The following is a 13,096-nucleotide window of genomic DNA, read 5'->3' as shown; positions in this document are numbered from 1 at the left end:
AATTCATCGTGTTCTCTGACTTTCAAGTGTCAAATTTCCAGTTTCTTATTGCCAGGAGAATTTATAGTGCAAAGCTAACACCCAGGGCTTTACTGACCAGCCCTGGAGCAACACCTACTAGTATTTCCAGAACAGCTAAGCCAGCAGAAATATAAAGGGAGGACAGAGTACTCTAGCAGTGAGTTGCTTTGACCCTTCATGGCCAGTGTGACACCTTTGAGTTGTATAATGTACACATCATGAAATAGCACATCATATTTTTTGTGGGAGGATGATGAATGTATAGACAGAGCTTCTGGTACTTTCTCTAAAGGATTTGGCTTGCAAATCTCTGCTTGTTGCACCCAGGTGTCTCAGCAGAAGGAAGGGGACCATGAATGAGCATGTGGCTTACTCCAACAGTACAACTAGGTAATCAGCATAAATAAAAATGTTAGAAAGAGCTCCAAATATGGCAAAAAATTGCATTCTGATTCAATTCTGAATCAAATGTTTATCAATGATAATTGAACAGTAGCTTTGAATTTTTTTTATGCTAAGGCTCACCAAACAGTCTCCTGGCTCTGTCCTGCCTCTCCTTCTGGTCTGGTCCTTCAGATGAGGATACACACCAGCTCACAGACACGTTGTCCTGTGGGCTGCACACCTCCCCTCATCACCATTCCCAGGGCTGCTGTGGGGATGGAGCTGCAGCTGGTGTGCACATCATACCTGGCTCTCCGGAAAAGTGCTGCCACAAGTGACTGAAATCCCCAACACATGGCTAGGCCACTTCCTCTGTTAATAATGGGAACTTGCATTTCAGTGGGCAACACCATCTTTCTTCACCATAAGTGAACAAAATGTTAGAAATATATCTGCCTGAGAGAGTTTATCTAGTGTAAACCAAACAACGTTATTTCCTTCTTTTGCCATTTTAAATTAAATTTATTAAGCTTTCAACTGTGTTTGTGATTTCTTTTAAGGAACTTAGCAAAATTTCAGCTTTTATTTGACTTTTTCCTACTCCTTGGAAAGGTTTTAAATGATAATTAATTGTACCTACCCCCAATCAGCATTGTGCAAATGGAGAAGATCTTTTCAGCATCAGTATTGGCTGAGACATTTCCAAAGCCAACACTGGTGAGGCTGCTGAGAGTGAAATACAGGGCAGCTATATAGGCACTTCTGATTGATGGGCCTCCAAGAGTATTATTTTCATAATAAGGAGATTCAATTCGTTTTCCTAGCTCATGAAGCCAACCTGCAAAACAAAGCATAAAAAGAGTTACTTTTTTATAATACTGACACCACCATGAAAACTTTACATTATACTAATAAAACAGTTCTAGAAACCCCCACAAATCTACTTAAAAAACCTTATATTCTTCACATAACTCCAAGAATAAAAAGACCATTAAACTGTGGGAATTTATGCAGCACTTTAAGTATTGTGTCTCTGGGATATTTATTTTTATGTGCAATTTTTTATGATAAGAATTGTATTTCTGCATTGAAATCAAGTGGTTTTGAATTGCATATTACAGGTCTAATTATATAATTTATAAAATCCATTAAGTCACTAAAAAAAACCACATCTTCACCTAATAGCACTGCAGCAACAATGCATCATCATTTGATTCTTTCCATTAATTAATGCTTGGAAAGCTTTTTGACATTCTAAGACTAAATCATTATAATAGTAATTACATATTCAGAGCTTTTCACATGTTTCTTTTTACAGTAGAAAAGATTCAAAGAACTAAACATAACTTACAAACCAGAATTAATTTTCAAAACATGCTTCAGTAAGTATTTTCTAAATTGTTCATTAAATTTTTCCTTTCATTTTGATAAACGTGTCTATGTGCACCAGAGAAAGCAGAATTAGCTACTGCCTCTGATATTTGAAAAAAAACCAACAAAACAACCCCAAAGCAACAATGCAGGAAAAAATATCCAGCTGAAAAACACAACCTGAATGAATTGCATAAACACAATTCTTTGGAAAAATCAAGACTGGGGAAAAAAAGAAGGACAAAAATCTATTTGTGTGCCCAGTTTTGCCTATTAAACAGCTTGCTTGGGAGATTGGGAATCTTCCTTGGGTATACAGGAAGAACTGCCAAAAGAAAATAATCCTGACAGACAGAGTTTTATTTTTAGAAAAGTTCTTTGGGGATCCCCCTTTGTTAGATGGGACCTGACAGACTGAATCACCTCCTAAAGATCATTCTCTTTTCACTTCAGTCAGCATCCATGAATTCAGTCAGAATCCATGGATTCATCCATTCAATGAATCCAAATATGAACTGGGGGAAATCTCTTTGCACAGAATGTCTACAAAAGCAGGGTGTAGATTTAGAGTATCTGTTCCAGCACTTCCAATTAAGTTGGGAAGAAAATCTGTAGGAATTTAGCACCTAGAGAAGACTTGCTGAACCATGGTTGTTCCCAGGCTCATCTCCATGCTGCCTGGCATGCTGTTCTCCAGAGAAAGCTCAGCCAGAAGGGCTGGGTAATGGCACAGCAAGGTCTGGCCATGGACCTGCTGATCCAGTCTGTGCAGGACAGGGAACTTGATCAAAAGCATAAATGAAACTAATTGGCATTGTCATACAATGGCAGTACTGAGTAGGATGTTTTATCTTGCCAACAGACAGGAAAGCATGTGAAAATCTCCTTGATTTTGCCTGGATAGACAGTATTGATCAAGTGGGACTATTTTATATTTGTGGGTCCCAATTATTTAAAATGAAAATAGAGCAAAATGGGAAAAAGGAAAAAAGAAGCCTAGATGAGTCAATACCAATACTCTGTGCACTTCTGTTTTTCTGAGATTGCACTACATCTCCCCAACAGTAGCATGATCCTTTGTATGGCAGATTGAATTCCTATATTTCTATAGTAGGGAATGTAACCACAAACATTAAAGAGCATAGAATAAAAACCTAAGAAAATCTCTGGCAGAGAGAGGACAAAGTTAAAAAAGTCTATCTAAGCCTAGCGTAAAGTAATACAATCATAAAGTCCAAGATCAGCTCAAGATTGTTTCAGTGGCAAAACTGAAACAAATAAGTTATTTTAAAGAACGGTAACTGATATGTTTCTTAGGAGAAAATCTCCTGCCTCGGAGTTTTCTAAAGTCCACTGATTCTCAGCCTGTGTATTTCCATTTTTCTCACTTTTTATGCATTTCCAGTGCTATCCAGGAAAGGTGGATGACTGCATTTTTTAACTGAGAGATATATGTGAATTGGTTTCTCCTTTACAACTCACTTCATTTTCAAGGTTTTTATCCAAGCCTAGTGAAACATTACTGCTCCTAAAGGATTCATACTACTAATAAAATTGAGGTACAAAGATATGTGTCTATATTGTGTCAATCAGTAGAAGTCTCTATAATATTTTTACAAAAATTTAATACCAAAATACCAATATAATAATATTATGATTTCTAGCAAATACTTCTGGCCAAGATACCAGTATTTGAGATGAGTTTAGTATCTAGTGTCTAGTTCTGTGGTATAACTGAAGGTCAGACAAATCATCCCCTTAGTAATCTATATGGCTTATCACTGAGCTAAACCAGCAGTAGATAGCAATGATTAGCATTTCTTAGTGATTGCTAAAATCATGCCCACAATGTAAAGAAAAGCTATGAAGTAAATGTATTTAGAGATTTAGACTTGGAATAGAAAATGTATTTCTGAAAGGGAAAACTGCAAAAGTATATTTCTCTGACTTGTAGATAAGACCATGTTTACAGCTTCTCATTTCTATTTTGGCTGGCAGAGATTATCCTAATCAGGAACTTCTGAAAAAATTATATATAGTGGTGTTCCAGCCAGAGTCTATAAAATGCTACAATACCTCCCAGATCAACTTTACTTCCCATATTTGTTGATAGCACTGCATTTTATGGGCTTTTTTTTTTCAGTTTCAGGGTAGAGGCAAGACACAGTTGGGTGTAAATACTTTCATCAGCCAATGGAAATAGTCATGAGGTAGCATCACTGACTAATGCATTTTCCTCTTCAGTTCCTGTAGGTAACAGCTCTCAGCAGATTCTCTGGCAAGCTTGAGTAATTAATTTCTGCCCTCAGGGAAGAAGAGAAAAATAAATATACCTTGTAGTCAGAGGGAGCTTCCTAGAATCTAGCATTATGAATCGTGTCTGCTTCAGAATTAGCATTGTCTAGGCACAGCTCTCTGACTTTGAAAACATTTTAAAGCACCAATTAGCATAATTAAGAGGAAGGCCTTTCAAAGGGAAAAAGAGCACTTAAGTAATCAAGTCCCATTGGAAAAGTCAATAGGAATTGGATATTTAGCTCCATTAGGCTACTTTGAAAATTGCTGTAAGAATCTGTATTGAGTTTCATTTACTTATATCTGGGAAGTGCTCAAGTATCAGCAGAAGCCTAAAAAAAGCTTTTAAACCTCCATAGATGACATACTTTTTAAGTGGATGTAAATCACATTATTTCATTTACTAGACATCCAGAAAATCAGTCCTTCTCCTGGCTTGGTGCTTTCTCTGCCTCGGGTATGTACAATACTCCCTATAATTTGGAGCTTCATTCTATACTACTACTTAGATTTTCTTTTCATGCCAGACACTTAGCATACCAAAATACTGGCTTGGTACTTCAAAAACTTAGAAATTAGTTGCATCTTCTAATGCAATAATTAACTATAGCACTTATTTTAAACACAAGAGCAACAACTTCTTTTCCAGTTTAAAAACAGCCCCAGGTCTCTGGTTTATTCTGCACTACAGTGTCAAGAAGAGTAAAAAGGTGTGGATAAGAAGTGCCTCTGAAAGCATCCCTGAATGTCTGAAAGCAATAGCAGTGATGATGCTGAAAGAGAAAAGTATGAGACAAAGGCCAAGCTTCTCTCAGCTGTGATTCCACATCAAATTTAGGGATTTCAAGTATTCCTATGGGAAATATGAAGGTAGAAAAGCCTATCTGCTCTCACATAACCACTTTTTTTTGATGTCTAAACAGTATTTCGACCTCATTCAGGGCCAGACAATACCTGGCCCTTTCATGTTAGTGAGGAGAGACAATAAGCAATACTAAGCTAATAGTAGACAAAGACAAAAGGTAGTGAGAAATGCTGGAATTAACTGAAGGACATTGTGCATTGTATTTAGTGGGGATTATATTTAAGGAGTATGCCTGAGGCTTGTTTTATTTTTCTGACTCAACTGAAAAGAAATAATAATAGAAAAATGTCCTGAACTGTAGCATATGCAGCCTTCTGACATTAAAAGATTTTAAGTTTCAATACAGAAGTCACTATCCTATGACTACTAATGTGTGTTGCAGTGAAGAATTTAGTGCCATTAAGGAGAAGATAAAAACTGTACAAGAGAAATTAGATCCTTCATCACTGGAATGCATTTTTAAATGAAAATCACCGTGTAGCCTGAGAGCTGTGCTGGTTCCTACTGCAGTTGTCCCTGATCACTGCTGATAGCTCCTAATTTCAGATCTAGAGCTGTAGTTTTGCACAACAAAGCACATCACCCTTTCATCAGTTAGCAGCACCCTCTGATCTGCAAATAAACATCTCATATTTCCATTTTAAATGGGGAAAAATGGTCCAAGTTTCTATTGATTTCAGTGAACCAAGATTCTTGGTTGCATCCATTTCTATATTTCTCTGTATTAACCCCCTGACAATAAACCTTAAGGCAGTACAGTTGTGAAGAGAGACCAAGCAGGTGAATTTCCTTCTTTTTTAGGTAAAAGCACCTGGGATTACAGTTTCTTTGATTTTAGATGTCCAAATCACTTCCCTCAACTGTCTTTGTGGCTTCTTCAGAATCTATCATAGCTAAATATATTTTGAAGAGGGGAGGCCAGAGCTAATATTGTATTTCAGATGAGAGCTTTTAGAACAGCATAATGAATACATTTTACCATATCAAACCCTAATTATCATTCATTAGACATTAAAACAGTAGCTTCATTTTTAAGATTGCTTCCAAAGAATTTTGCACAATTACTCTCTAGATGTTGCTGACTGATATGACACATTCAGCATCTAAAGGTGTATAAGATGAAATAATTTTACTTCTTGTGTGTATGACTAAATTATTGAATAATCATTGCCTCTGTTCTCATGGCGATTACTCAGATTCTTCACAAGAGCTTCAAAGTTTTTTATCTCTGTCTAGCCAAAATTTTTCTGACATGTGCAGCTTTTCCCTGCTAAAATATTTGTGGTTTTCCCCCAGTCTATTAATAGACCAAACAGCACCATTCCTACTATTTCACCCTGTGGAATATTGCTGTTACTCTTTCATTGTCACAAAACCTGATCATCTGTTTACAGGTTTGATTTATAGTGGAGCTTTGTCTGTCATGTAAGGGGAGGCTCCCAGGTACCAGAGCAGATGGTTTTAGGATTAAAGAACCCCAGAGATGACAAGAGCATCATACTACTGCTTCTGGATGGACAGTAAATGTACCAGATCTTACTGGATTGGGTCAATAAAAGAACAGGAATCAGGCTTTTCTTTCACACAAAATAGAAAAAAAAATTACCCCCCTGATAAACCTTTCCCCTTCCCTCCCCTCTAAAAAAACCCCACCAAACAAGGCACAATCCTGAACATGTGACATAGTTGCAGGCTCTGAGAGTGTGAAAACACAGCTCCAGCTGTGCTTAAATGGGCAGAATTGCACACTAGTAAAATACAGGACATGAATTTACGCTCTTTTCAAAATGAAGATAATAAATAAGCCTTGTCTGTGTAAGAGGAAACCAGAAGTGTGTCTATATGATGTCAACAAGTACAGGATACAAAGGAACAGCTCTGGCCAAGAGGATTATATTTTAAGAAAATTAGCTGGTATTCAAGATAACTAAAATTTAATTAGCAATGCATGAAATTTAAACTAGAGTGATTTTGATATTAATATAACAGACATAATTATAATGGCTGCAGGATAATCAGGAACAATTAGCATTAATCTAGTTCCCTTGATCTTTATTCTGCTAACACATTTTCCTGCAAACAGTGGACACCCAAAATGAGAAAGAAAACAAATATGATAAAGACAATTACATATTTCTCAAGTACCGAGGCTTAAAAATGTTAAAATCTCAAAATAATTTATTCTAAATACCTTTTATTTTAGCTTTTAAAAATATGGTGCTTCTCAGAGTGTGGTCTTCATTATGTTGAATTTAATGAATTTTTTCCTTAAACTAGAAAGACATAACATGGCCATGGATGAGACTGGTAGTGTTACAGAAGTAAAGCAACACCTACTGCAGTATTCAAATGTTGTGGAGGGAAATTTTTGCCATGGCATAAAAAAGAAACATGTTTAACTGGACCTATATGAAACATAATTTTACCTCAGCTGCCTGTGAATGAGGTCCTTGTGGTAGAGGTGCTCTCAAGGCTGCCCTGTGTGACCCCGGGAGCAGAGCCCAGACACCAGATGTGCTGACTTGGAACTGCCATGTGTGCAGCAAGGATGGGGATTAGTGCTTTGGATCAATGCAAGGCAGGGGTATCTGCCCTCCAAACATCATAGCATTGCCTTTCTCTTACCTTTGAAACCCATTCTCTGTATACTTTTAAATCTAGTTTATGTGTATTTTAGTATTTTCCCCCATTTTTCTATGTTAAGGTCAATCCCTGTCAGATTTCTGGTGAATTGGTTGCATCAGCTAACTCAGGTAATGAAGGGCTATGTTAAATTTGTACAAGCAGATTATACTTAACTTCTGGCTGAGTAGATTTTTAAGTGCCAGAATATGAGACATGTGGATATTACTTTGATGGAAACTACATAAGATTTTCCACAGACAAATATGGAAGTCTATATACATTTATCTGATGCATGTGCACATCACAGACAATAAGAAGAAAAAAGCAAACACCTCCACACCCCCTTTAATATGTAATCGAAGAGGAGAAAAATATCCCCTTTTGCATCAGGTGCTCCATGCCTCTTTCTATTCAGCAGATAAAATCTTAAGAGGGTAGAGGACATTTTATAAGATTTCATGCTTCAGATCTCAGATGTTCACCTCTTTAAAGTCTAATCCACAAAAAAAATCGAGTCTTCCTTCATGTAAGTTTTATATATATACGTCACTTAAACATCCCTGTGAAAATATTAACAGCATATTTTTGGGGAGCTTGTAAACAATGGAAACTACAAAAGTGGAATATTTTAAAATTACAAGTAAAATAGCTGAGAATTTCAAAGCCACATCAGTCTCAAAAACAAACTATGATGAGACATGTCTCCAAAATTACAGATCCACCAGTAGCAACTCTGAGGATCCTTGTCATATTAGAATTCAGTTGAACACTTGGAATGGATAGATTCAATAAATATGCCATTTGATTTCCATTGCAGAGAAACCTTGATAGGATTTTTATTATATCTCTTCCTGAATTAGCACATGAAGAGAGAGATGGTCATGAGCCAAAATGCAAGGCACAAACACACTCCTAATAAAGCTGTCAATTCAGACCCTCGCATCTACTTTTTCTTTTTTAATTTTTTTTTTTAACGGATGAAATTAAAAAATCAGGGTTTGAGCATATATCAGATGAAATTGTAATCTTCTGCCAGACTTTGGGAATTTTACCATTGATTTTTGAGCATCTATAACTTCATCCAGAGAAAGTTTGAACTTGGATATAATGTAGTCAGAAGAGAAAAACAATGGTAAATATTAAAGCTTCCTGTATTGCTCATGAGGCTTGGACATTCAAGATACACAAACCTCTGCAGTCAAAGGCAGGTAGGTGACATGAATATCTTCATATCTGGTTCCTTTTGAATGCTTGCCTTACCCTTTGCAGGTACAGTAATCTGGAGGAGACTATATCATCCCCAAGATCCTTAGGGAAAGTTTTGACTATCTAGAGACATACATTGAGACAGATTTTTTAAAATACTTTCAAAACCCATAGAGCTTTCCAAGCTAAATATGAAGTCCTTGTTGTGTTAGAGCATTTTTAGATACCAGCTTAACCTCTGTCAGGTCTACCAAAAGTTAATTTGAGTTGAAAGGTGAATTCTTTTATAAGACTAACAAATACTCTTTGTAAATAAATTGGTTGTTGTATTTCTACTTGAATGTGCACTTAGAAGGTAGCATTAAAAAAAAAATTTACATTTTGCTGAGCTTCAACTCATCTAACTTGACAAAGTCATAACAAGATATTGACCCATTGTTTTCCCTGAAAATGAAACTTTCATGGTGAAATAAATACTCAATGAACTAATCAGTTTCAGTAGGAAGAGGAGCTCAATCAAGGAATTGGAAAAGGAAAAAAATATCTAAGATCTAATTGCAATGTTCCTTATAACAAGAAAAACACAGCTGAGCCCACAGAAGTGCTGAAAACCTGAAAATTAGGCTTTAATTATCTGATAAAATTCAACTCTGAGTTGCAAGTATCGCTACTTAGAACAAAAAAGTAGCATTTCTCTTTTCTCATGGTAAAATTGTTGCCACCTTCAGGATATGAACAAAACTTCCTTGTAGAAAGTAATTTCTTGTCATTATTAAGGTGTGGTCTGTTAAACAATTTAAATTTCTGTTTTGGGAAGACATAAGTGCAAGGAGAGGTACCTCCTATTCTAAGCTTGCAATTCAAACCAGTGAAGGCACCATAAGATTTGTAATGCAAAAAGCCTCTGGTTGATCAGTCCTGGCCATATTAGTGGCTTAAAAATAGTAGAACAAAAGGCCTGATATTAAATATTTACAATGATAGCATTTTATTAAAAAACAATGTTGGAAAGCTATATTTTAAATAATTTAGTTAGCAACAAGTTGAACAGTGTGGAGTTTGGCGTATCTTCCACGTAATGTGAAATAAACACTTTAGAAAACACAGTCCACGTGAATTACCAACAGCTTCCCACATTTCATGTCCTGCACATTTCTAGACAGAATCTAACTATAGTTGATGCATTAAATCTTAAAATTTCTAGATTATGTCCTATCTTCTTTTGTCTGCAAAATCAAGTTTTGCACTTTTATTTTTTCTCCTACTGTGAGAAATCCCTGAGGAAGAGCTCAGATAAAGTTTCACAGTCAGAGCCCTAGATGCTTCTTTGGTAGATAACTCATGTGAATTAGCTGTTTACATTTCTTCTCCACCATGTGGCAAAATATTATCTTTCCAGGGAATTTATTTCATGCCTACAAGTAGAGTTTATTCTGGTGAGAGAAGAAAGAAAGGAGGGGTACTGGTGGGAGATATCCCTTTGGGCAGAGCTTCAAGTCAGTCTCCAAAAAGCCAGCAAAAGCTCTGCAGGAACACAGAGGTTATCACGTCCATAAGGCTCTGGGTGAGTTGTTCCCCTCACCCCTACACTGCATTGCTGCCTTGCTGCCTCACAAGGCTGCAGATTGCATCTCTGGGACACGCAGCTGGTATTCTGTGGGTGGCTAAACAAATCACACAGAGCTGCTCCTCACATTTATGAGGAAGACTCCAACACACCTCTGTACCAGTCTCACAGCATAATGTAATAAAGATTCCCCTTACAGGACAGATACATTTATTCCAAGGTAGAGAGACCTGTCTATATTACCTATAAGAGCTATGTATAAGGATTTTAAGAGCTGACTCAGCAGACCTGAAAGGAACACATCCCTCTTGATATTTTATGACACTTCTCTAAACATTTAGACTTACTGCTGCAAAGAAGCTCCAGTGTGCATGGTCAGTGCACCTGCATTCCTGCAGAACTAGGTCATAACTTCCTTCAGCCTCATTTGTCAAAGAGTCATTTAGAAAAGGAATGTTCTTGAAACTAGTCTGTGATAAGCTAGTACAGCTCTTCTCAACAGTAATTTGTTAGATGACTGTGCTTGAAAATGTGGGAGGTTTAAATCCCCCTTGCTTTTGCAAGTCAGCTGTTTACTCTCTCTTCCCCACACCACTGAATCACAGAATCAACCAGATTGGAAAAGACCTTTGGACCACAGGTCCAAAGAAAGGACAAGATGAGGAAATTTTCAATATCAACTTTCTGCAATAGTAGAAGGCAATACATGCAAAGCACTTAATATAGCTAACTATTTCTATTAAAAGTTTTATTTTTTTACTATAGTTTACAAACAGCTCCAATGCTATTAACATATTTGGAGTGAAAAAAACACTTTTTCATTTTTTGAAAATTATCTTGCTTTGTTCTCCCCTGTATGTTTTCCTAGGGTTCTTACACTAAAAAAATAGCAGCATAAGTAAATTAACCACATTTTTTGGTAAAATAGTATTATGGTAATTTAATTTTTAGATTACAGGTAAATCATGCAAATCTAAATGTATAGGTAATTTGAGAAATAAAATTGTAAGGCCATATTCAGAAGTATGTAAATTATGTAAATATCATATTCTTAAAGGAAATGCTCAAAGTGTCACTGCAGAAAGAGTTTCAGTACTTAACATTACTGCTCCTTAGGCAATCTGGCTGTTACTGTCTTTTTCCAGGCTAAGTTTGGAATTAGACACATTTGTGCTGGTCATCCATTCAGTGCAAAGAGCAAGTCCATCTATGCCCTCTTTGCTTCCCTGTGCTCCATCAGTCTGTACCCATCTGTTAGAGCTTTTCTGATCTTATATTTAGACTGTGATATCCTCTTGGGCAAGAACAGCCTTTTTATTCTGTATTTAATTCAGCAATGGAGACAAGACGGCCTTGACCCATAAGTAGCACCCCAGGTGTTCCTGCAATAATATTGATGGTAATGAGGGTTTTTTTTTATGATGTCAGCTAAAGAGTTAGAAACCTGTTTTGCAGCTCTATGTGTTTGGAGTCGAAATCATGCCAGAAAGGTTTTGAGCTACTACAGGCAGGCTATTCGTATCTTTTTAAAGGAATAAGAACTCTCCTCCACAAGCAATAGAGATGATTTTAAAATGAAATACTTATTTTCAAATATGCCAAAATCTCCCACACAACACAGACTTGCAGAATGTAAGTTTTAAAGCTGTTACCAAAGCTTTTTGTCTAAGTGTGTGCAGCATGGCGTAGTTGGTAAATTAATCTCACCTCTACCCTGCTGTTCTCACTGCTCAGATCTCGCCATCAGAGAAATACAAAATAAAGTCTTTCAGTTCTTATGACTATTTCTCAGTCCTAAGAGTTAATATATTAAAGTTTTGACTCAGAATCTGCAAATAAATTCTCATGGAAGCAGTGACAGTGGTAATCACCATCTTAAAATCTTTGTTAAAAAAAGTATTGTTTATTTGCAAGAGAAAGATATCAAGAGGACTATCTTTTTTAGAAAATCAGTGTAATTTTCTACACATATCTTATATTTTCATTCTGTCTAACTGTCATCAGTCTGCAAGAGTAGAGCTGTTTACTTCCAGACTCCGCTTTTTAAATCTGAGTAATGCAAGAAGTGGTCCCTGGCAGGTGGTACCTTCCCCTCTCCTGCCATCTTTTCGACAGAAATCAAGCCAACCCTCAGCACCTACTACCTGTTCAAATGCAGTCTCCAAGTTTGGCAAAACAGGGGCAGAAGCCTCAGCACAGAAACTGTTTCCTTCTGTAGGTCTAACTGCAAAGGAAAGGTTTATTGCAGAATTGCAATATAACCATACTAATTTTCATCTGAATGGCCTGTACATGATCACACAGGAGATGATAATGACAGTATGGAGTTCAGTTTGGGTCAGCACAGAGAGCTGCATCCTGTGCTGACATCCATTTCTCCTTGTCTGTTTTATTGCTGACATCCATGCTGGTTAGATAACAGCTAAGTGTGCTAACCCTCGCTGCAACCCTCTCCTTGCTTGCTCCATAGATTTTACAGCATTGTCTAAACATTCCCCTTTGTGTTCTTATCTAAGGAGCCACTGTGTTGAACAGGGACCTGCCTCTGACAGGCAGCCCTATGATAAATGGTATTAGCACTTTATTTGCTCTTACTTTGTCTTGTTTTATTTATTCCCTGATTCTAGAACATAAGCAACATTTTTCAATTCTTCTTTTCTTTAATTATGTGCCACTTGAATCAAGGAAGTTTAGATCCAAACATATCTGGCTTTTGTGAGGAGATCAACAACAGGGGATCTGTTACTCTGGATTATAGTTAA

At 36.7% G+C, this 13,096-nt stretch overlaps 1 protein-coding gene across 3 annotated transcripts in view; it reads right to left on the bottom strand.

Moving 5' to 3' along the window:
* KCNH8 (potassium voltage-gated channel subfamily H member 8) overlaps positions 1 to 13,096 on the bottom strand; it is a 177,275-nt gene that overhangs the window by 46,373 nt on the left and 117,806 nt on the right. For all 3 annotated transcript variants that reach the window (XM_026799499.2, XM_074538270.1, XM_005480926.4), the window contains one exon: positions 1,046 to 1,243. In XM_026799499.2, coding sequence (XP_026655300.1) covers positions 1,046 to 1,243 — 198 coding nt within the window. The remainder of the gene's footprint in view (positions 1 to 1,045; positions 1,244 to 13,096) is intronic.

Source organism: Zonotrichia albicollis, chromosome 1 (assembly GCF_047830755.1).
Source record: "Zonotrichia albicollis isolate bZonAlb1 chromosome 1, bZonAlb1.hap1, whole genome shotgun sequence".
Taxonomy (NCBI): domain Eukaryota; kingdom Metazoa; phylum Chordata; class Aves; order Passeriformes; family Passerellidae; genus Zonotrichia; species Zonotrichia albicollis.
This window is presented reverse-complemented; position numbering and strand designations above follow the sequence as displayed.